Source organism: Lithobates pipiens, unplaced genomic scaffold (genome assembly GCF_037356315.1).
Source record: "Lithobates pipiens isolate NorthernLeopardFrog02 unplaced genomic scaffold, aLitPip1_a1.2 Scaffold_22, whole genome shotgun sequence".
NCBI lineage: Eukaryota > Metazoa > Chordata > Amphibia > Anura > Ranidae > Lithobates > Lithobates pipiens.
In genome coordinates, this window is record NW_027507784.1 from 151,540,666 (window position 1) to 151,565,142 (window position 24,477).

At 41.3% G+C, this 24,477-nt stretch overlaps 1 protein-coding gene across 3 annotated transcripts in view; it reads right to left on the minus strand.

Moving 5' to 3' along the window:
* Window positions 1–838: 838 nt before the first annotated feature.
* Window positions 839–24,477, minus strand: part of PIKFYVE (phosphoinositide kinase, FYVE-type zinc finger containing) — a 390,505-nt gene continuing 366,866 nt past the window's right edge. For all 3 annotated transcript variants that reach the window (XM_077448459.1, XM_077448458.1, XM_077448457.1), the window contains 4 exons: window positions 22,571–22,699; window positions 22,205–22,466; window positions 10,605–10,679; window positions 839–2,981 (listed from right to left, as the gene is read on the minus strand). In XM_077448459.1, the coding sequence (XP_077304585.1) occupies window positions 2,866–2,981; window positions 10,605–10,679; window positions 22,205–22,466; window positions 22,571–22,699 (582 nt within the window). In that variant the 3' untranslated portion in view covers window positions 839–2,865. The remainder of the gene's footprint in view (window positions 2,982–10,604; window positions 10,680–22,204; window positions 22,467–22,570; window positions 22,700–24,477) is intronic.

Here is a 24,477-nt window from a genome sequence, read left to right on the forward strand (position 1 = left end):
CATTTTGCCATGTGAAAAAATGAGGGGCAAATAGTGCAAAAAACACACAACCCACAAAAAGCCAAAATGTCCCATTAATCACATGTAGTGCAGCCCATTGAAATCAAGGGACTGCCCTATGCGTGTCACAGGAAAAACGAGCCACAAAATGTGCATTCCCACTATACTAGATGTGAATGAGGCCTGAAAGTGAAATTGGTGCCTTAACACAAGAACAACATTTCAGAAATGTGCTGCATTAAAAAAAACAGTAAAAAACTCACCAAGCTGCGCTCTAAAAAAAAAATAATAATAAAAAAAAAAAAAAAAAGTTTTGAAGCTTCTTTGGGGCGATTGTTGTGTGTAGGGCAGCTCATTCAGGTGGATGGGCTGCCCTATGTGTGAAAATGCTTCAACACATTAGACATTACTAATGGATACATCTGGAAACATGGCTGAGGACAAGTAAAGTAAGTGTCTGTAGCTTTAATGGAAAGCGGTTTTATTTTTGCAAAAAAAAAAAAAAAAAAAGAAGTACATGAATGCTATATTGGTACATAGGGGAGCTGGAATTTAGAAAAAAAAAATAAGTGAACAAAGGTGAACGTACCCTTTAAGTTAAAAAACCTTCTGCCTTTACAATCACTTTAAATATCTTATGCAAAGTAATATTCCGTTTGTAACTATGAATTTAACAGCACAGTAAGTATATAAAGCAGTATTCATCTTTACGGCATTCGTATTCAAACCTTTTTTATATTGCCTCATTTTGTGTATGTATTTAACTGTATGTATTGTTACTTTATGCCCTTTATCCCCGTGTGATATTTACTCTGATCCTTCACACACATTTTGGTCATCTTTTTTTTTTTTTTTTAAATTAAAAACACCCTCTAAGCATTTAAAGCGACTACACACATTTTAAGACCCTTTTTAGTAATATAATAAAATAAAAATACAAAATATGTCATTAAACTATTTTAATAACTGTACAAGTATCCTGTCCAATAAGCAATCATATAGATGCAAGTGTGCAAATAAAGCAAGACAGATTTTGATCTCAAACTAAAAAAAACTGTTCTCTGAAAAAAAAAAAAAATAAACAAAATAAAAAAAACTTTCTACGGCAATATAAAACAAAAATAAAAAGGAACACATATTATAAAGGTTTTTGCACTCTTGATAGAGAAGCCTTGTAAATAAGCTTTTGCAAGAAGGAATAATGCATGCGTCACCCTACTTTTAAAACTACTACAGTACTGATGAAAGGTTCATTTACATGTTTACTGTATTTATCAGATTCACGGAAATGCTCCGTTATGAAAGAACAAACGTTTTAAGCAAAAACCAAAATATGAAATCTGACTGATCTCTAGCCCTTGCATAACAATATAACAGCTATGGAATTTACCAGAAGGGCTGGGTGTGCTTGAGAATTATTTGTGGGCCCGTGTGTTTTAGTATAGACTGCTTGAACGCAAATATTCCTGGTTAAAAAAAAAAGTAAAAAAAAAAAAAAAAAGAAGAAAAAAAAAAATCATTGTTGTCGGCACACATTAAGCATCTGGTCTTATTACAGGAGTCATGGTTGCTTTACTTTTGTAGAAGCATTCCTTGGGACTTCCATCCTTCCCTTTTACTGCTCAGTAAGCCACTGGACACGAACAAGCATTTTGCATGTCAAGTGTTGTGAAATGTACAGTAACTCGCCATTTCACAATTCAGTGACTCCCAAATTACTGAAGCAAAGATAACAGCCCTGATGTTCCTAAACTGAAAAAAAAAGTCACTGGGGGCAGCCTCCATTCTTGTATACTAACAGGGACCTTTAAAACATCACTGATCCACTGAGTTTGGCAAAGTTTAACATACTGATGTGTACAGATAAAGATGCCTTTATAATTCTGGAATTTCCACATCAGCCCCATATCTACATATTGAATTGCTCAACTGGTCCTTCAAAGGGTCTTTGACATATACAGGCAGTGGAGCCAGAGGTGCACAATACTTCTGCTGAAGGCAGAAGCACATAATACAAATTCTTTAGTCTGAGGTATTAAGTCCTTTAGAATAGAGCACTACTAGAGTAGAGGCACTGAGCTGTGTTAAAAATTACAATATTACCTAGCTTAACCCCAATAGATATGAAAGGTTGGATAAAGTCCTTTATAGGAAAGAATGAGTGCAATGCCAATACATGAAACTATCTGTAATTCTGACTAATAATTGAAATTCTTTTTCTCAAGCTCGCCAAGTCTGCCGATATCAGAATGTTATTTACTTCAGCTTCCAGGAAGCAATAGTAAATATCAAAACTGAACTAATGTAACATTCATCACATTTATGGCAGCAAATAAACCTGGCACTGTTGTATAAACATAACAAATAGACATTTAAAGACAGAAATAGATTTTCCAATAAAGCCCTGGAGCAGCAAAACTAGTACGAAGATGAATATATGAAGAGATGTAAAGTCATCAACAGATATTAGGATGCTTACAATTTCACCCTAGTAATTCAGACAGCTGAAAACGTCCCAGACAACTATACATGAGACTATCTTGAAACTATACAAAGTCTGAAGATACTGGCTGCACAGCAGTCACCATATTGACATTTTCTGTTTTTTCAAGAAAAGTTCTCCTAAAACAGAATAGCATTTACTCATGGTCCTCGTGCTAAAACAGGTCTCATTTACATACGATACCTGGAATTACAAGTCACAATTTTCTTTATGTACAAACAGTAAAATGAGGTTTTTAAACATTCCATCAACAATCTAGAATTGTAATTAAAAAGCTGTAAAGATATAGATAAAACCCAAGTAGAATGTGGAGTAAAGTTTTTGTTTGTGCTGTGAAGACTAACTTCCTGCTCTTCTGAATTCTAGCAGTTGCCTCCAAGACCAGTCCAGTGGTCAGGTACCATCAGAAAATACTTATCCATCGCTTCACAGAATCGTGTGCGATACAGCTCTGGAGATACTACAGTTGGCATCTTACCTACATATTAAGGAAACAAGACAGATAAATTAAACAAAATTGCAAATAAAATAGCCCATTTTATAGTTAAATGATATTTTATTATTTAAAAAAAAACATTTAAAATATGTCCTTGTGTCTTTCCTTCATGAATACAATGCAAAATTTGTATAATAACTTCCATATTTTATAGTAAATGAATTTGCTCTTGAATTACAAGCTCACTATAACTATGCTGCTAAGGGTCTGGAGAAGAAAGGGAATTTACCAGAGCATAGAATAGGTATGTGTCAGATGACTTTTTGAAGCCTAATCTGCAAAGTGGAAAAGAAATTTTGATTTTGACAGGTAACAAATCTTCAAAAAAAAATGGCATCCTTGAGTGGATCACATAATTGCATTATATGCTCTGACAAGGTTCTAGTAGTAACAGCACATTTTAAGTAGCACAAAAAGGCTTATTTTATAACCTTGTTGCTGCAAAATCTGTGTTGAGCAAACCTCTCTCACTTCATGCCAAGAACCACAACAGTATAAATAATCAATATAACTATGCAAAGCACCTCTCTCATTTGTAATACACATAGGGGTGTGCAGCTTTTTAAAAAAAACATCTATTTTTCATTACATTCTTACTGTGTTTTTCTGCTTCCTTTTAACATCCTTTGTGAGCTCCTGGAACCTCCCTTCCTCCCCACCAACTTCAATATGCTCAATGCGCACTAAAAATTCCATAGTACCTAGTCCATCTTGGGAGCGAGCAAGAGAGGGTGGCTACACTCTTGTGTACAGAGTATGTATATCAGATATTTGTAAAAATAAAATAAAAAATTGAAAACCATTTATACATTTTCCTTCCACTTCACAATTATGTGCCACTTTGTATTGGTCTATCACATAAAATATGTTTAAGTTTTTGGTTGTAACATAACAAAATGTGGAAAATTTCAAGAGGTATGAATACTTTTTTCAAGGCTTTGTATGAGAGTAGGGAGCAACCTATAACTTGTATGGCTCCTAACTGCTATGTTCAGGAGACTGTGTCAAGCACTGTGTGTGAGGAGTGGGACTGTCACTTTCCTTAGGACACTGATTGCACTGGACGTCATTAGTACATTATAAATTTTGAATATGTATGGTTCACGATATTGCACATGATATATAAATGTATAGTCTGAAGTATATATATATATATATATATATATATATATATATATATATATATATATATATATATATATATATATATATAGTAGGTTATGTGCACTCTGATATGTTAACAGGTATTACCAAGCCTTAATTATTGGCCATTAACCCCAATCACTCCAGACTCCAAATTCAAAAATTCACTGAAAACCAGCATCAACACATCAGGAAACAAAAAGGAAATGCATGTAGACAAATGATCTGTCTAACGCTACAAAAAACCCACGCACAGATCTAAATAGGCCTTAAGGGGGCTAATGCATTCACACAATTTTCATGCAACTTTCACCTAGGATTCAGGTCCCCCTGTCCTTGTGGCAGCAGCCAGTCAACAGGTATAAGGGTCATATGCACAGCCCCCACACAAAAACAAATGGAACAGCTTTAACCTTTGCCAGATGTCTTTTTAATTTGTCCCAATTTTGGCTTAATAAGGTGGTTTTACAATTTCGCCCATACCCTACAACTTCCTTTGATTGTTTCTGGGATGAATTGTACAATACACTTTCATGTGCTACTCCCCCTCCTCCCCACAGAGTATTGACCTGATAGCCCAGGGATGTTAATACATCAGGGATGCCTCCACTTCCTTCCCAGTGCTTAATAGAATGGTACTAATCATCGTTCGAATCTGCATTGGTGTCCTGCGATTCCGTCCAAATATCCCATATTTTGTGAAATTTGGTGCCACAGCCATGTGACAGTTAAGTAGCCTTATACAGTGGTAGAGCCGTATTCACTAAGCTCTTCCATAAATGTATTGAAGGTGCGGCCGAGGCCTTCCATCCGAGTACTATAGATTTACGGGCATAGTATAGTAATAGTCTTAGCAGTGTTCTGATCGCCCGACGTGGGGCCAATGGCTTGACTAGTCCCAGCAGACATAGCTCTACAGACAGTGGCACAGGAACGGTGGTTACTGTCAGAATAAATTTGGTCACTTCCACCCAAAAAATTTCAATCTGAGGGCAGCTCCAGAACATGTGAGTGAAATCCGCTGAGTGCGAGTTGCATTTCCAGCAAGAGGCAGAAACAGATGGATAGATTCTGTGTAGACGTACAGGTGTGTAGTACACCTTATGTGCCATTTTAAATTGCACTAATTTATCTCTAGCCGACACTAGCTGTGAAAATGAATACTCCCACATTTCTTCCCAGTCCTCTGTGTCTAGCGTAGGGAAATCTACCCCCCACTGTGCCTTAAGGTTTTCTAGTCCCGTATGGACGTTAGGGAGTAATGCTTTATATATGGTGGATAGGGGCTTAGATAGATTTTCATCTCTGAGCAGAGTCTCCAAACTTGAGGTATAAAAAGCTACGGGGGCATTTTCAAATTGCATCTTAAAAGAGTGACTAAGTTGCAAGAATCTAAATAGGTGTGAGTTAGGTAAAATATATTGTTGTTTCAACTTGTCAAAAATCTGTATTTTGCCCTCAAAACAGATCCGATTAATATATTTGAGTCCGCTGCTTGCCCACACACTAGGGTCAGGAATGGATCCGAATTCTGATAAAATTTGGGTTAAACCAAAGAGGATTATACAGGGAAATGTGTCCCGAGGGTATGGGGCGTATTGAATTAGCCACTGACCATGCCCTTATGACCGCTCTCATTGCGGAGATGAGAGGGAAAGGAGCTCTAGGGCCTCGGTAAAGTATGTTCCGTAGCGCCTCATATGATCACAAACATGCTGCTTCCAGGACCACCGCCACGTTGGACTCATCCGAGACCAGCCAGTCGTGGGCGTCGGATAAGAGAGCCACCAAGAAATAGGAGTGGAGGTCTGGGCAAGCCAACCCTCCCTCTCCCCAAGGCCTCTGCAGCACCGTCAGCTTAAATCTCGGTTGACCGGTTCCCTAGAGAAGACACCAAGATGGAATTTATCGTGTGGAATACTCTTTTTGGGATCCAGACTGGTACATGTCTGAGAACATAGAGGAAGGCAGGCAGAAGCTTAATCTTAAATAAATTGATCCGCCCGATTAAGGAGAGAGAGGGAGATGGGCCCATGCCTTCAGTCTGGACCTAATCCTATGCACCAGTGGCTCCAAGTTGAGGGCATGATAGTCAGGAGGTAGAAGTGGAGATGTGGATACCCAGATATTTGATTTTATCTGTCCACAGTAATGGCTGGTTGCGATTTGCTACATCTTTTGCCTCTCTATCGGCATAATTTGAGATTTATCCTAGTTTACCTTAAGTCCCGAACAGCTAGTAAAATTGGAGAGAATGGTTAGCGTCTCTCTAAGGGACTGTGCAGGATCACTCAAGAAGAGGATAAGATCGTCTGCGTACAAAGCTACTTTCTCTTGTATGGATCTAACCTGTATCCCTCTAACCTCATCCGCCTGTCTGAGGGCCGAGGCAAGTGGCTCCATCACCAAGGCAAAAAAAAGCGGCGACAGTGGACAGCCTTGCCTTGTTCCTCTTCTAACGGCAAAGGGTGCTAACAGAGCACCACCAACATTGAAATATTTAAGGCCTTATACACACGGACATTGAGAGGTTGAAAATATGCTAAACAAAGTTGTGGGTATTTTTCACACCTGAGGAGTCACAGCCTGCCATACAAGTTAAACGGCTGTCTGTAAACTCCAACGCTTCTGTGCATCGTTTGTTACACGCACAAGCAAGTACAACGTATTTCCCAAATGTGGACGTTTCATGTTCAAGAAATACATTGTACGTGCACGTGTGGGTAAACTCAGATGCACAAAAGCATCAGCGTTTGAGAGCATACCCGCATGTAGCCATTCACCTAAAACCCAAGCTGTATGCAGGCACTCGCGGCCCTCTGGGAGTAGAAAAGTGCTGCCAATTTTATGCCCAGCATATTTTCAGCCTGCTCGTTTCCTATTCCTCTACATTCTTAGATCCAATGCAAGGACAAGGCAATTTGCCTAGTTTGCTATGAATTCTATTCACATCAGGTTGCAGTCCTGTAGACTGAAAAGTACTGCATGCTTTCCATTTTACAGCACATTGTGCAAAGCAAACCTTCATCAAAAGGCCGCTGTAGAGAATAGAATGGAATGAAACATAAGAAACCATGTGATGATTTGAGATAGGCACATCTGCACTATTCTGATCAACACACACTAGTGACTTACTGGTATGAACAAGAACTTATGGTACTTTTTCTTTGGTCACAACGCTTTGAAATCATGCAACTTCACTTGAAATCGCACAATTTCTAAGTAGCATGTCAGTGTGACATAAGGTGTGACTTGGAAAGCATATGTGCAACTACATGCGCATATATCTATGCAAGTCGCACTTGAACTTGCAAAAAGTAGTGCAAGAACTGCTTTCAAAATAATTGCGACCAATTGTGGACAATAGGATGCGACTTGTCATGCGATTTGAAACTTTGATTAGATCAAATCCCATGACTAGCACCAACTGGTGTGACCTGGGGCTTATGGTAGTTACCTAGGAAGAGGATACATTTTTGATTGATTGACTTAACATCCTAAGCAATAAATTTCTCTCTCTCTGCTTGCCAGAAAAGGCAAGCAGAGGGCAAAAGACTATTTAGCAGAACTGCCTTGTGGTCCTTCTACTGCTGATCTTTTACCTTTTTTCTGCAATGTGTCTGTGTGAAGGCTGCCATCTTACTTTAAATTTGCTTCCTATGACAGAGTTGCCTCACCAATAACAGATTATCTGATGACTGGATGGGGAATATTCCAAAAGCAGGGATTGGAAGAATGCACCTTAACCATAGTATGAATGATGTGGAAGCAGAGAGATCCTTTCACTGCAAGTCCTTAATCAGGTTATTCTCCAGCAAGGAGCACAGTAGTAACATAGCCAAATATACAGTGTATATAACTCCAAACCTTTAAAGATAAGCAGTCAGAGGCAGCAGAGTCTTAGGTCTCGCAATGCAGATATCCACCTGGCTACAGTAGTGCCTAGGCACACTTGTGTCAGAGATCCACTGATATTTTAATGGGTAGCTCAAGGAAAAAGGTAGATTTTCTGGGTACTACAAAATTAACATTTCTATTTATTTCCTGTATGAAAGCAAATCTATACATTTGAGTATATATCCACTTTAATAAGCGCATAGCTTATTATGGTCAAGACTAAAAAATAAAATATAAAACAAAGTTTGTTTATAATCCTGTAGGTTTAAGTATTCTATTCAAGCCTTTCTTTAGGCTCATTTTCACGTTTTCCAAGATATCCACTACTGTAAACAGCTCTGTGTTTACAGAGCTCATTAGTTCAAGTTGAAATACACACACACACAAATGAATGATTCAGAATAGTCTTCCCATCTTTCTGAGGTTTCTAGAAGAGACAGTCTCTGCCTGACTGATAAACCCATAGTGCACCATAAAACATTAAGTGTTTTGAGCAAATAATCTATGCACATAGTAAAAACACACAAATATTATAAAAACCTATACACTTAAAGAGGAAGTAAACCCTAATGGGTTTACTTCCTCTTTTTTTCCCTGCAAAGGTAAAGCATAATGGACTACTATGCATCGCATAGTAGCTCATTATGTGTCACTTACCTGACACAGGAGCCAGCGAAGTCGCCGCTGATCCCTGTAGTCCGCCGCGTCCATCTTGCTGGTGGCGTCTCGCAGCTCCGACCAATGACAGCGGCGCAACCGCGATGACGTCACTCCCGCGCATGCGCACGGGAGTCGCGCCTCGCAGCTCCGTTGCTGTCATACGGCGAAGCCGCGATGACGTCACTCCCGCGCATGCGCACGGGAGTCGACAAATTTGGCAAATCCATTCTTGGATTTGCCGCATTTAGTGCGCCTGCGCGCCGCTGTCTACGGCGCATGCGCCGTAGACAGCGGTGCCCATTTTCGGGCAAATATCTCCTAAACCATATAGGTTTAGGAGATATTGCTTGGACCTACAGGTAAGCCTTAATCTAGGCTTACCTATAGGTCCAAGTTGTTTGGAAGGGTTTACTTCCTCTTTAAACAAAAAAAAACTGACCCAAAATAAGGACCGCACTCATACTTTGATAACTTATTTGATTTTAACAGTATTGCACAATTGTAATTCTAATAGAGACCCCTTAGATAATAGAATGATTGCTATAACTAAATCTGACCATTGTATTGAGTACTTATAATACTGTATAGTATAGCTTAACTTATCTAAATTTACAGACCAGCAGTTTTTATTATTTTCTGGACTTTGGTGTGTAGGAAATGTTTACAGCCATTTTTGCAACCTGCCCTCAGATAGTATCATATGAAAACGTAAACAATATTAAATAATTTTAATTTAAGTATTAAGATTGTGCAACCTCTTCTGATGCATGCCTTCCAATACATGAAATATAAGGCATGGCTCAATTTTTGCTGTGCATTGCCTTGGTGTGTTGGGGTGCTATTCAAAATGAATGGTATTGGAATACATCATATGTGTGCTGTGGTAATATGGTCGTTGGTGCAAAGCATAGATCTAAATGGGCCCCTAAAGTGTTACTAAACCCAGGACCCTGCATTCACTATATCTGGTCTCCAACAGTATACAGAACACGGAAATGCAACTATTTTAGTAAATATAAACTACTAAATACTTCCTCACCAGCAGTATATAGCAGTCTTGTGACTTCTATTAGTGTCTGGCTGAGCACTGGTTAAAGCTGGTCGGAGGAGATTTTATTCTCCTCTGACTTGTCCTCTGACTTGAGGCTGCATGATCCCTGACCCTCTGTCTGGACAGTGCCGATTGTCCCTGTGCCAATCACATGCACCCTCCCCCTCAATCTATCAGGAGATGGTTTGGGGACAGTGGAAGAAGGGGAGGATCAGAAGACAGGATCACGCAGCCTTTTTACACAATGTGCAGTACTAAACCCTTAGGTTCCACAGTGAGTATAATACGCATGCTTTATTGCATATACAGTACACACTGATTTTACTGCTGTGGGTTTAGGAACACTACAAAGTTTGCAAGCGGTCATATACGACTACACTTTACTATGTATGCACTCAGCAGGTCTGCCAATTATGTCTACTGTACATTTTGCAGTCAGTTCTACTATCCAGAGTGTGGTCTTACTGATCTTACAGATGCCTAATAAGCTGTCAAGTAGTGCTTAGCAAAGCTATCTATTCATATAAGCTTATTTATACACATTTCCAGCTACTTAAAAGCAAACACAAAAAGGTACTGCATACAGAATAAGGCCACTAACCTACAATTACCTGGAAGAATAGAACATTCCCACATACACTTTGTAGGTTTTTACACTACTCATTATTAGCTCCCTTACAGCTGTAGTTGAATGCCTTTATCTTAGCTGTCATCTGTCACTGGGAAAATCGAGCAGAGCTATTGAACGCAACATAGAAAGATGATATTGCCAAGTCATAAAGCAAGGCGACACATTTTTATGTAATTGATGCTAAAAGCTACAAAGCAAAAATCTAGAACAATATTCAACTAACCTTGGCCACCCAGGATGCCAGTAGATTTGACAACCATTTCAAGTTTCTTGTCCCATGTGAATGTTCGGATGTAATCTGTTAGTTGGCAAAAAGATTAGGCTTTATATATACAAAGCAATAAAGAAAACATATTGTGCAAACAATTACTAACGGGTGAGTAATTCAATACTAAATTTGAATTAGCAAAGCAAATACTATTGACTGGTATTATTGCCATCATCAATACTAGAGAAATCTGAGCAATGAGGTTACCATAATTTATTCCGTACAGGTGGTTTTTGCTTGCACTTTTTCTCCAAATGCACAGTAATGATATGTGAAGAATATGGGTTATATTGGCCATTGTATGAAGGATGAATAAGAACGTAAAATAATTGCAATCCACCAATGATAAAACCTACGTTGCACTAAAAACTTGGAGGGAAGAAAATCTCCCACTTATAGAATGATTCAAGAGCTAACCATGATTTATTAAAAGAAGAAATAATGAAAATGATAATATTTATCTGGAGACAGTTTATTTAGCTTTAGAGTGATACGAGGTTAGAACCTCTGAGATCATTTATTTTTTGCATCCCAGAAAGTAAATATCTCCTACAGACTAGAGAGTGTGGAACCTTTTCAACGTAGGAGAAAATCCTCTTTAAATGATGCCCATACACACTGACTTTATACAATTGTTTGGCAACTTGATCAAAATGATCAAATCTGCACGAAAAAACTGAATAGCCATAAAGTTTATTTCTGATTTAGTCTCTGTTACAATAGGATTCAATTAAACCAGTAAATCAGTTAGGACAGAAAATTATTTATCTTTTTGAATGGATTGGCAGCATTGAGAGACTTTGTCCAGGAATAACGATCATATTTCAATTGATCAGATTATTAGATCACATAGTAGAAACAGAAATATGTTCCATATCTTGAAATTGTACGTTACTATCTTATCTTAAAGAGGGATTCCACCAAAAAAAATAATATTAAAAGCCAGCAGCTATAAATACTACAGCTGCTGACTTAATAAATGGACACTCACCTGTCCCGGGTTCCAGCGATGCCGGCAGCCGAGGCCGATCGATCGCTCGGCCATCGGCTGCTGCCGCCACCATTCTAGGTGAGGGAATCAGGAAGTGAAGCGAATCGGCTTCACTTCCCGGTTCCCTACTGCGCATGCGCAAGTTGCGCCGCGCAATAGGAAATCTCCGCGCTGTCACTGGGACCCGTGTGTGTCCCAGCAGACAGCGCGGCAGGGCAGGAAATGGCGTAGACTCCCACGGGAGTCTATGCCCGGAAGTGGGTGTAAATAGCTGTCTTTGACAGGTATCTCCACCCCCCTCCCCCCTGAAAGGTGTCAATTGTGACACCGGAGGGGGGGAGGGATCCGATCAGCGGAGGTTCCACTTTAGGGTGGAATACCGCTTTAACCATTGACCGAAAACCACTTCCTGTGTGTCAGAAAATAAATCGTTCATTTATCAAAGTGTTTATGGTCACCATTAGACACTTGTCACTGGAATATCTGTCCCCATTTGAAGATTACTTTTTCTGTTACAATGAAAGATGTAGCATTTCCCACCCTTTTCTATTTCAATTACAATGGTCATCCACGGGTGTTTGAGGAGGGAATAGTCTTTAGTTTAAAACCATTGGGATTAAAGGTTTCACAAGGCCTTCCCACCCCTGGGGCCCCAAGACAATCCATACGGGCAGATATTCATCAAGGCCATTAAAAAGAGGTCCAGCAGGGGTAACCGGGGATGGGGAAAGAAAGCTAGGCCTAAGTTAGACTGGCTCAGATCGACAGTGATATAATTGGGGGTGCAACTACGACATTACCAAACAGAATTTGGAGGAATCCCCCCCCCCCCATGGGCATGACCCCAAATGTGACAGTTAAGGTGGTGGAAGAGATCCCCCAGCTGACACATTAACCGGATCACCCAGAAAGTTCAAGCAGCATGTTGGTAAATTGCCAAAAGACTGTGCATGAAACCCAGTGGAGGGGAGAGGAGGAAGGGGCCAAACCAAACAATAGTCAGATGCTTTCTTGAAAGATGTGAAACAAAGCAAATACATGCAATACATATTATAATAAGAACATCACAAAACCCCCAAGATTAGGGCACACACATAGCCAATGACGTGGAGGGTAAGCACATTAACATAATTCCACTCCATATATTTATTTTCATAGGTTCGGTAGGGAAATTTTCACCTACTTTTTTTTGGGGGGGATCTTTTACTAGATAGAAAACATGGTCAAATCTTCAACGAGAAAAAAAAAAAAAAAAAAGAGGATTATAAAAAGCTGAAAAGGGGTTCTAGCCTTTCCCTACCTAAAGCGCCATTAGACCCAAAAACAAAAATGTAATATATTGCAGCTTACTGATCCTTTAATGCGGAGGCTCATTCGTTTCCTTTTAACGCCCTTTATTTTCACATTGCGACACTGTCTCAAGGAGTCTTTTTGCATGAAAGAAACAGACACCTTGGACAGCATAACTGTCATTCTGAGACAAGGGTAGTGTTAGAGGGTATATGAACTTTACTAACCAATTAACTGCTTCAGATCCACGCTATAGCCAAATGACGGCTACAGCGTGTATCTGCTTTTCCGGGAGGCCGTTAATAGACGTCCTCCCCTTTGAAAGCTGACCACTTCCCCCCTGAAGGGCACGCTCTGTGATCACCTGAGTAAATGAGACTCAGGTGATCACAGATCCGAGTAAAGGGCCGATCCCAGCCCCTTACCATGTGATCAGCTGTCAGCCAATGACAGCTGATCACGTGATGTAAACAGAGGATCGGTAATCTTTTTCTTCTCATGCTGTCAAAAAGCCGATCACTGGCTTCTGTTTGAAGGGGACATCTGTCCCGAAGAGGGAGAGGTGTGGCTGCCCGACATATGCCCGTGAGTATCCCCTGCCAGTGCCACCAATCAGTGGCCACAGTAGTAAGTGACAGCAATCAGTGGCACATACCAGTGTCCACAAGTTCCACCTAACAATGCCCATTAGTGGTGCCAATCAGTGCCCCCTAGCAGTACTGCCCATCAGCGCCCATCAGTGTCACCTCATCAGCACCCATCAATGAAGGAGAAAAATTACCAGCTTGCAAAATTAACAAAATGTAAAACGGCTTTGTATTAAAAAAAAATAAATGAAAAAGGCCGATTTTTATTTTAACAAAAAATAAAAAACCCAGAGGTTATCAAATACCACCAAAAGAAAGCTCTATTTGTGGGGGAACAATGATAAAAATTTCATTTGGGTACAGTTTTGTATGACCGCGCAATTGTCATTCAAAAAGAGTGACAACTCTAAAAGCTGAAAAGTGGTCTGGGCAGGAGGGGGGTTTAGGTGCCTGGTAAGCAAGTGGTTAATCAATCACTTCCATCCAGGCCAATTCTGACTTTCACACACATTAAAATCAGCACTTTTTGCTAGAAAATTACTTAGAACGCAAACATGATATATTTTTTTTTGGAAGAAGCCCTGTAAAATAAAAAATGGAGGTTGTCAAACAATATTTGTCAAAAGCAAAATTTTCAGGAAAAAAAAATACAATTAAAAAGGTAAGTTCACCTTTACAGAAAAATCTGTAAGGTGAACTTGCACAAGACCCGATCCTCACCCCACTGTCCCGCTGACCTGGAGCGTTAGTCTCACCTTTGTGCCTCAGTAGTATTAAAGCACCAAAGGAACTCTCAGTAAACAAATTCGTCCCCACAAGACCTGGTATCATCGCTTAGGCTGGGAACTAGTGCTGCCCTGGAAGACTTCTTAGAAAAAGAGTCACCGGGTACCCAAATCTGTGTTCTCCAATCGTCTCCCAGGGTAGCATCCAAGAGGATGTATCAATACTTACTAGGGTGGGGATAAGGCCTGGAGCACCTTGCAACCAATGTCTGGTCTTGACTAGACAGCTACTTGATGTGGTAGTGCCTCAGGGTTGCCCAGGTTCTGGTCGAGTGGGCTTTGACTCCACTTGGGGGGCAAGGTTTTGTGCTTGATAGGCCATCTGTATGGCAAGGTTTATCCACCTGGTCATCGTGCTTATTGACTCCTGCATGGAGGACAAATGACGTGGTAGTTCTTTGCCAGCCCTTCGTTCTCTCAAGATAAGTTATGAGTATTATGTCTAGCTTGGTGTCTCTTTTCTGCTATCCATTGACTTAGGAAGAGATGGGATAACCACATTCTGCGTCCTGTGGAAGGTTGAAGAGACTTTTGGCAGAAAAACTTGGTTTGGCGAGAGGACTATTTTATCTGTTTGGATCAGGCAGTAGGGTTCCATCATGTAAAAAAACCTTGACTTTCGCCCATTCCCCTGGCCGATGCTAGAGCCACCAAGATGTTGTAATATATATGTTGATCTCTCTCTCTCTCTCTCTATATTATATATATATATATATATATATATATATATATATATATATATATATATATATATATGTGTGTGTGTGTGCGCGTGTGCGCGTGCGTGTGTGCGCGTGCGTGTGCGCGTGCCCATGTATTTTATATATGGTGTTATATGGACACATACAGTACAAGATTGACCAGGCCACATATCAAAGGGGACTTGTTGACCAAAAGTTGTTAAGGTGATATCTGTTAATATAATTGCGCATATTGAAGGAAACTTGTTCACGTTAATATGCAAGAATGCAAATTATGGCAGTTTATGACTACAGCTGTTCACAGCTAGGGGTCATCTTCTCTCTCTGAAAAACACACGAAGATCAAAGCATTTAATGGAAAAGGCCAATCAAATTCAATGTATTGGATATATAACATGGCGTTCAGTCTTGTCTGGGTGTGTGGTCATGAAGGCACCAAGGTATGAGGAAACATGGGGCTCTGAATATTTACTAGATTGGTAAGATTTACTCTGTTGGATTTTGTCATCCGTTACAAGACTTTGTTCTGTATTGGAAGTCAATAAAGTGCATCTCTCTGGAAGAATTGGGTTGCTGCGGAAAAGTACTTATAATAACGAATTAATCATCTACCCACGACCACATATAATATATCACTACACAAGAGTGCGTTTTTCAGTGTAAGATTTTTATCTGCGCACTCCAGTGGTTTGAATGGTGGAGAGAGGAATCCCGAGCACCGTGGAGAGGTCCCATGTCAGAGTCCTGCCAACTTTAGCGGGTCTGGCTCTATTTAACGAGATCAGGGATCTCTTTACGAGCAGGTCCCCTGGCTAATCTGGTGTCCAAATGGGGGAGAATGCTGCCACTTGTACCTTCAGTTTCCTCAGAGGTTCTAGTCTCCTCTCACCTGCAGGAAATCCAGTATCTCCAGGATGATTCTCTGTCGGAATCCTGTTTGTTCCCGTACCAGAAGTCAAACTTCCTCCTCACTCTAGTTATGGGTTTTCTGATGGCTAGAGCGGGGTCGATCACTCTGTCCAACAGTTTTTGCAGCCTCACCCTCAGTAACCAAGCCGAAAGCTTCAAGTGTTTGCAATTTGGGTGGTTGACTTGCCCTCATGATAGGAGGTCCAGTAGGTCTTGCTATATCAGGTGCGGCTGGAGACAGTTTCTTCAAGTGACTGAACCATGTTCCCAGGAGCAAGTGAGGTGCCATGAGTATCTGTTACCATTTCTTCCCTGATTCTTTGTCTCCCCTTTGGTATAAGAGCGGTTGGATGAAATGCACAACACAGATGGTGTACCCAGCTTTGATTGAACATGTCCACTCTGATGTTGCCAACTGTGGGATGCAGCGAGAAGAACCTTGGCAGTTTTGCACTTATCTTTGAGGCAAACAGATCCAGCTCTGGCATTCTCCAGGATTGCGTGATTCACAAGAAGGTTGCTTGGTTTAGAGCCCACTCTGTCGGTTTTATGGTCTTTCAACGTAGAAAATCTGCCAGTGTGTGGTCTGTCCCCCATCAGGTGGATTGCCGAGATTGATCTGATGTTTGTCTTGGCCCATGACAGAATTGCTTCCGTCAGGCTCAAATGAGGGGATTTTGTCCTTTCTTGCCTGTTCAGGTATGCCACCATTGTGGCGTTGTCTAACTGAATCTGGACATCTCAGCCCTGGATAGTTGGTTGCAATGCTCTCTGAGTTTCCTCTATGGCTTTTAATTCCCTCATATACTGGGAGGCTTGAGACCATCTGGAGTTAGATGTGCCCTGTGTACAGAGATCCCCCATGTGCGCCCCCCATTCTAGGGTACTGGCATCTGAGGTGATCCTCACGGGGTTAGCTTGTGTCTATCTGCGCCCCTCTGCGTAATGGAGTGGATTGAGCCACCAATTTAGAGACTGTTTGACCAACCAAGGGACAGTAATGGATATCTCTAAGGATGATGGATCACTATCCCACTGGGTCAAAATGTGATTCTGTAGAGGCCTTATGTGGAGCTGCGCCCAGGTGATTGCTGGGATTGAGGACGTCATCAGTCCTAGCACTGGCTCGTTCATTTCTTCCGTCGGAAGGTTTTGGTTACTCTGGCGTCTAGCACATAATCCAAGTATACCACCTCTGGCTTGGGATCAGCTGTGATTTTTCTGTATTTACTACCTACACCAGGTTTAAATAGTTGTGCAGGGGTTGTTTTCTAGGTTCTTCACGGTATCTGCAAAGAACAGCAGATTGTCTAGTTATGGCATCACGCCTGCTCCTTGCTTTCTCAGGCCCTTTAGCACTTCTGCCAAAATCTGAGAAGATTCTGGGCGCAGAAGAGATTTCGAAAGGCAAAGATGTGTACCGCAAATGCAGGATGGCCACCGACCCCTGGATCGTGCACCTTGGGTATCTTTGATGACTTTTCTTTATGGGTACATGTAGGTATGCGTCTTGCAAGTCTGTGGCCATGCATACCCCCGTTCTTCTGTTGAGGGGCTCCTTGTTCCTTGTTAAATCTCCTGGAATGACAAAATGGCGCCTTTCCCTGCTTATTTTTTCTTGGGGGAACCCTTTGTTCTTTGTTGCGGTCCTATCCAGGACCGTTTACAGGTCTAGCCTGAACAGCAAATTTCCTGTGAATGAGATCCGGCACAGCCTATTCTTGGAGGCAACGTCCCCTCCTATGACTTTCAGCCACAGGGCTCTCCTCACTAAGGCTGTGGCCCTAGAAGATATTATTACAGCTGAGGCATCTGCTAGGAAAGCTGCCACTCTGGTTAGTGTGGGAATGGTCCTCACTAACTCTTCCCTTGGCGTGCCTCCTAGCAACTCTTGCAGTTCAGACAGCCAGCTAACAGGGTGCGAACTGTGCAGATGGAAGCTATTGCCGGATTCAAAATTGTCACCCCTATTTCACATGCTCCGCATCATCAAAAGCCAAGTCAGGTTTGTTTGTGACTCTCATGAGGGAGGCCTCCACTTTGGGACATTTCGCCTAAGTCTTGGTATCTTCTTCTGCAAATGGATACCTGCGCTTGACTGCAGCTGGTATGAAGAGCTTCTCTTCTGGCTCATCTCACTCCCTCTTGACTATGCTTTTGAGAGTTTGATGCACTGGAAATGTTCTGGGTTTTCTGGGCTGCAACCCTTTACATATTTGGTTGGGCAGGGAAAGCCCTGTAGCTTTTTGCTCTTTGATACCCAGTGTGTCTGCTATAGCCTTTAGGCTAGTTTTCCACTATTGCGACCTGAAAGTCGCATGATTTTGCAGCTTTTTTCTGTGATTTTGATGCAACTTGAAATGATGCCTGTGTATTCTTGAGGTCTATGGAGCTCAAGTCACATCAAAGTGGGACCAAAGTCATGCAGGGACCACTTTGAGGTCACACAGATATGAATGGTACTTCATTGAAATCATGGAATATGACTTATCATGCGACTTTGCAGTCCCAAGTCGCATGACAAGTCGCACTGTAAGAGACCGAGCCTTAGAAGATTATCCGTGTCTTCTGAGGGAAATAGGGAGCCCTCTGATGCCGGGTCATCCTCCTCGGAATCCCACAATAAGTCCTCCTTTGAGTCTTGTTTGGAGTTATTCGAATCAACCTCCTGTTCTGGCTGATCTGCCTCTTCCCTGCTATCCAAGGGGATATATACATTGCTGGTAGATGGGGTACTGGTTTGGCTAGAGCTTGCTGACACTTCCAGCTTCTCTACTGCTGAGAGTATTGGCCCAATAGCGCTCTTTATTTTGTTTTTGAAGGAATTAAGCATGTTCTTAAGGAAGCCTTGTGACTTCTTAGCCACCATTTTGCTCATGCATTTTTAGCATAATGGACACGAGGTGCATGCCTTGCTCTGGTATGTGCTCTTTTTTCCTGTGGGGCATTTGCCTGCAACTAAGCACAAAGGGCCTGAGTGAGGTTGACGGTGTACAATGCAATTGTATGGTTTGTAGTGAGGTAAAGACAGAGGTGACTCCAGAAAGCTCTGGCTTAACTTGGAGCTGTCCTGACATGCAGGATGGAGAAGCATCGACCTGGCCAACCACTGGGATCCTCTGCTTAGAGAGCGGTTTCTGCTTCCTGCTCCAGCCCTGCCCCCAGCTGACCCCATGCGGGTTGGTGGACACACCTGCCACGTCCTCTCTGGCATCCTCCTTCCTGGGTTTCATTAGGGGGGAGCGTTAAAGGTGTTTTGTCATTTTTTAACCACTTGACCACTAGGCACTTAAACACCCTTAATAACCAGACCAATTTTCAGCTTTTGGTGCTCTCACATTTTGAATGACAATTACTTAGGCATGCAACACTGTACCCATATGAAATTTTTGTCCTTTTTTTCACACAAATAGAGCTTTCTTTTGGTGGTATTTAATCACCTCTCGGTTTTTTATTTTTTGTGCTATAAAAGAAAAAAGACAGAAAATTCTGTAAAAAAAAATTTTCTTCGTTTCCGTTATAAAATTTAGCAGATTAGTAATTTTTCTTCATAAATTTTGGCCAAAATTTATACCACTACATATCTTTGGTAAAAATAAGTACAAATTGGTGCATAGAGGGGAAAGAGATCGGTGTCAGCAGTGCTGTGGGCTGTATCTGCAGTGCCCACATCGCTGCTCATCGAATTTAACCCCTCCATACCCTGTCAATACTCTGCAATGCCAGCTTTGCAATGCCGGTTTACAAGTGATCGTTCCGTCATTTGACGGAGCGATCACGTGGTAAACGGCCGCGATGAGTGGCCGTTTACCGTGATGCACCGGGACCACTGGACCCGGCGGTCACAGATGCTCTCGTGTGCGAGAGAATTCTGGGAGGCCGTTAATTAACGGCCTCTCAGAGTTAAACAACCGCCCTGAAGCCGTTAATCAGCCGACCGGACTGATTTCACTGGAATAAAAGCCAGTAAAAGCCACTAAATTGCGGCAATCAGTCCTGGAACTGACCGTCTCCAGAGAGCGGGGGGGGTCGACCTTAGAACCACTGTTGGCTCACTTAGCCAGCCGTAGTTCTGAGGTCTTACCCTCTGCTCTCTGAAAACGGTCGGTTCCAGGACTGATTGCTGCAATTTAATGCCTTCTACAGGCTTTTATTTATCACGCTTGTGAGTAGTATTTTACTGTTTATCAAATTATTTTGGGATAATGCACAAGGCTGTTGCTTCCTCTTTTAATCTTTTATGTTTTCAATAGAGCATGGGACATTTTCAAATCTCACATTTTAAAGAAGTCTAAACTTGCCAATTAATTGCAAAGTTAGATTTTCAAGCCCATCAATAAAGCTCAACACATTGAAAGGTAATGCTTCCCAAATGACAGATAAGCCTATGCTACTTTTCAGAAGAACGCAGTCTTGACAGAGCTGTATTGGATAAGCCTCAATATTCAAACAAAGAGTCATTCGGGATTCCAGTCAGGTAGATGGTGTTTGTTCTCATTATTTTTGTGAAGTGGAACACTTAAAGCCATACAAGTTTTTCATCATGGCATTAACGTAAACTCTATTTAAATTATGAATTATTAAGATGCACACAGCAGTGATTGCCCATTTATTAAATGGCATACATATTTATAAATGCCTGTCCTAGGTTTACGGGAAAATACTAAAAAAAAATAAAAATAATCATCTCAGAAGCCATTATACTACACTACATTTAATCTACACTCAAACTTTCTTCTGCCTTATTCAGAATACATAGTAAATTAATCTCTACTCATGGCGGGATGCACTGCATATCAACCTAATAAGAGGTTCCTAATGTCACCTTCACCTTGCATTTAAAGAGTAAAGTATATAGAATACCTTACAATGCTTTAAACCCCACAAAGTATTACACTTAGGGCTCTACAAATATCTTAATGCGGTCTCTGAAACCTAGGCACTCTCTCCAGAAAGTGTCTAACAGGCTGTGCCTCTTCATTCTATCTCCATGTATTCCAATGCAGAGGCCACCTATTTGAGTTACAAAACAAAGACTACCTGTGGAGTTCTCCATGAAGTAGGTAAATCAAAAGGTTACTCGCAAAGAATGTAGACAGTAAAGTAGGCTCAGTTCATCTACTTCTTAAAGCTTCAGAAAAGCAACTGAGGAATGATTGTAGGTGCTAGATTCAGTGGTTGAAACTTGGACATTGCTGAGCTATGTTTTTAATACAGTGCAACCTCTAAAGAATAGAGAGAATAGTGGCAAATATAAAATAAGGCCAGAGACTTGCTCAAACTGAAATGGAGTCCACAACAGCTCAACAATGGTGTGCTGAAAGGATCAATGAATTCATAATTCATCAAGTATTAATAACAGTGGATGACACTAGTACAAGATTATATCTTGTGTCAGCAAAGAGACTACAGTAGACATGGGATCACCAATCCCCAGGTTTGCCTGGTTTTCTGCATGAATCTCTGGATGCATCCTAATTTGTCTGAAAAAATCAGGGTGGAGTTAGTGGTATAAAGATACAGGAATATTTTCTTGGCATCAGCACCCCCATTATTGGTATTAGATAAGAAAATATGAACTATGAACATAGTCACCAAGCGCACAAAAAATTTCCCATTTAAAGGGGAGGGCCACCCTGAAAAACAAAAAAATGTTAAAAATTACAAAAAATCTAAAAAAAAAAAAAAAATGAAAAAAATGTGTTTTTTTTACTTACCAGAAATGCCTGTTGCTAGGCACTTTCTCCTAATCTTCCTCTTCCTCCTCCGCGGAGATCTTCTGTCTTCTGTCTTCGTCGCGGCGTCTTCTGGGTAATGAGTCGCGCTGTGTTCTGGGAACTGTGTGTTCCAGAACACAGCGCGTCCCATTCAGAAAGCGCTGCGGGACTCGCGCATGCGCAGTAGCTGCGGGACTCGCGCATGCGCAGTAGGAAACGGGCAGTGAAGCCATAAGGCTCCGCTGCCTGTTTCCCTTACAAGGGATGGCGGCGCCGGGACCCGAGAGCCGAGGGACGGGTCGGCCTCTGGCGGCCGACATCGCGGGCGCCCTGGACAGGTGAGTGTGTTTATTAAGTCAGCAGCTGCAGTGTTTGCAGCTGCTGACTTTTTTTTTTTTTTTTTTTTTTTTTATAACCGGCCCTCCACTTTAAGAATCTTATTGAATAACCCGTTTAAGCATTTACATTTTTTAGAGAACATTGGCATCTGTACAAACATACATGAATGCTTAAAATGTGAATAAAAGGGCAACAAAAATGAAGGAAGCATACACATACAGGATGTATTTACTTACCAATAATGCCAACTACAAGCTCATCGGTAGTGTCATCTCGTCCCACTAAGAGAGAGTAATCAATGATCAGGTGGCTGGATAGGAAGTGGGAGTCGCTGTGTATGCAGGCTCGAAGGACAGACTTGCAGTGTGACCGGATGTACAGGGGGTTGTCACGCACCAGTTTCAGTAGATTTTCATCCAGCAACACAACATCACAGGTCTCCTTTCCAGTATCGGTCTTCACATTCCTGTTCCTCAGGGAACCTTTCAGATCAAAAACCTAACAAAGCCAACCATAACACGAGTTTTTAGTTTACAAAATGACAGTGCCTTTCTAAAATATATATTAAAACTGGTATACGGATACTGATGTACAGATGTTACCTGTGCCATTTTTCTGCCATAAAACAAGTTTTCCATGACTAGCAGATCCAACTTCTTCTCCGTGTTGTTCTGAGAATTCTTGTAACCAATCCTATACACTCCTAGAATCTTGGCAAGTGCTGTAGGCCTCTAAAGATGCAAAAAAATCAATATAAAAAGAGCTGGCACAGAAAAGGAGTAGGACTAACTGAAACAGAAGAAAATTAATCAGCACTACAGCAAAACATACTGTTGTGTTCAGAAATGATATCAGTCTGTAGGTCAAATGCTTTAGGAAACAAATACAAAAATATATCATTACATGTGAGATAATTTTTCATATTTTTTGAAACCGTAAAACATTTGACTGGAAAACACTTCTGCATGTTTTCATGACTTCAAACGAAAATACAGTATTTTTTTGTGAGCACGTTTTTAATTATTTCTGTGCTTAATTGAAAGTTACATATGACTGAGCTGTGAACATTCAAGCATTTGCAGATTCTTAACCACTTGACCTCTGAAAGGTTCTATCCTCTTCATGACCGGAGCTCTTTTTGCTATTCTGGCAACTGCGCGGTCATGCAACACTGTATGCAAATGACATTTTTATCTTTTCACAGAAAGTATTCTTTCTGGAATTTGATCAGAAAGAATACAAACAAAAAAGGGTACTTTTTTTTTTTTAAACAAAAGAAGAAAATGTATATAATTAAAAAATACAAATCAAAATATCTTCATAAATTTAAGCCAAAATGTATTGTTACATGTCTTTATAAAATAAAGAAAAATAAAGAAAAAAGCCCAATAACACATTAACCCCCACCAGATAAAAGGGTGGTCCTCCGGGCCCCATGTCGGTATTCTCGAGAACCGTAGGACAACCCTGTTAAACATATGCATAATACACATAACCTCATGACAAAACCGGGTGGGAATCTGGCTGTCCTGGAAGACTCTCAGAAAAGAAATTACCAGTAAGTCTAACTCAGATTTTCTCTAAGCATCTTCCAGGACAGCCCATGAGACGATGAGCCAGAACTTACTAGTCTAGGGAGGGACAACTGCCTGAAGGACCTTACGACCAAACGCCTTCTCCTGAGCAGATAGGAGATCCAGGCGATAATTCTTAAAGGGGCGGTAAAGGCTTGTGTGCATTAAGTTGAAATAACACCTTGCAGGCACTGGCTCCCCCAGCCTCCCTGTTTTACTTACCTGAGCCCCGAATTTCCGTCGGTGTCCCCCCACCGTCCCTCTCTCCATGGGTTATCGGCTCTTAATTGGATAGATAGCAGTGCAGCCATTGGCTCTCAATGCTGTCAATCAAATCCAATGATGCGGGCGCCGGGGGTGGGGCCGAGTCCTGCATTCAGCCTTTATGGATGCCGAATGCTGGACTCGGGAGCACGCCCGCAAGGTAACCCACTCGGGAGAGAGCTTCTCCAAGGGGGCAAAACTAGCTGCACAGTGGAGGAAAGTATGACATGTTTGTTATTTTAAAAAAAATAAACGCTCATTTAGTATCACTTTAATGAAGGTCGAAAAACTGGACCATGTGGCAGCCCTGCAAATTTGTTCCAGCGAGGCTTCAGCCAGGCTTCAGCCCTCTCAGCCCAAGATGCAGACAAGGCTCTTGTTGAATGTGCAGTGACAAAAGGCAAAGGAACTTCCCTAATTTTGTAAGTTTCAGAAATAGTTTGCTTTATCCATCTAGCCAAGGTGGCTTTAGATGCACCCTTTACCTTGTGTGCTCCTGAAAAGAGGACAAAGTGCCTATTTTGCTAAAGGTCTTGGTGACATCAAGGTAGATGAGGAGAATTCTTCTCGCGTCTAAAATACTAAATTTTATTTCCTGGTCGCCCTTTGGTGAATTACAAAAGGTTGGCAATACAATGTCCTGGTATCTGTGGAATGTATCAAATGCTTAT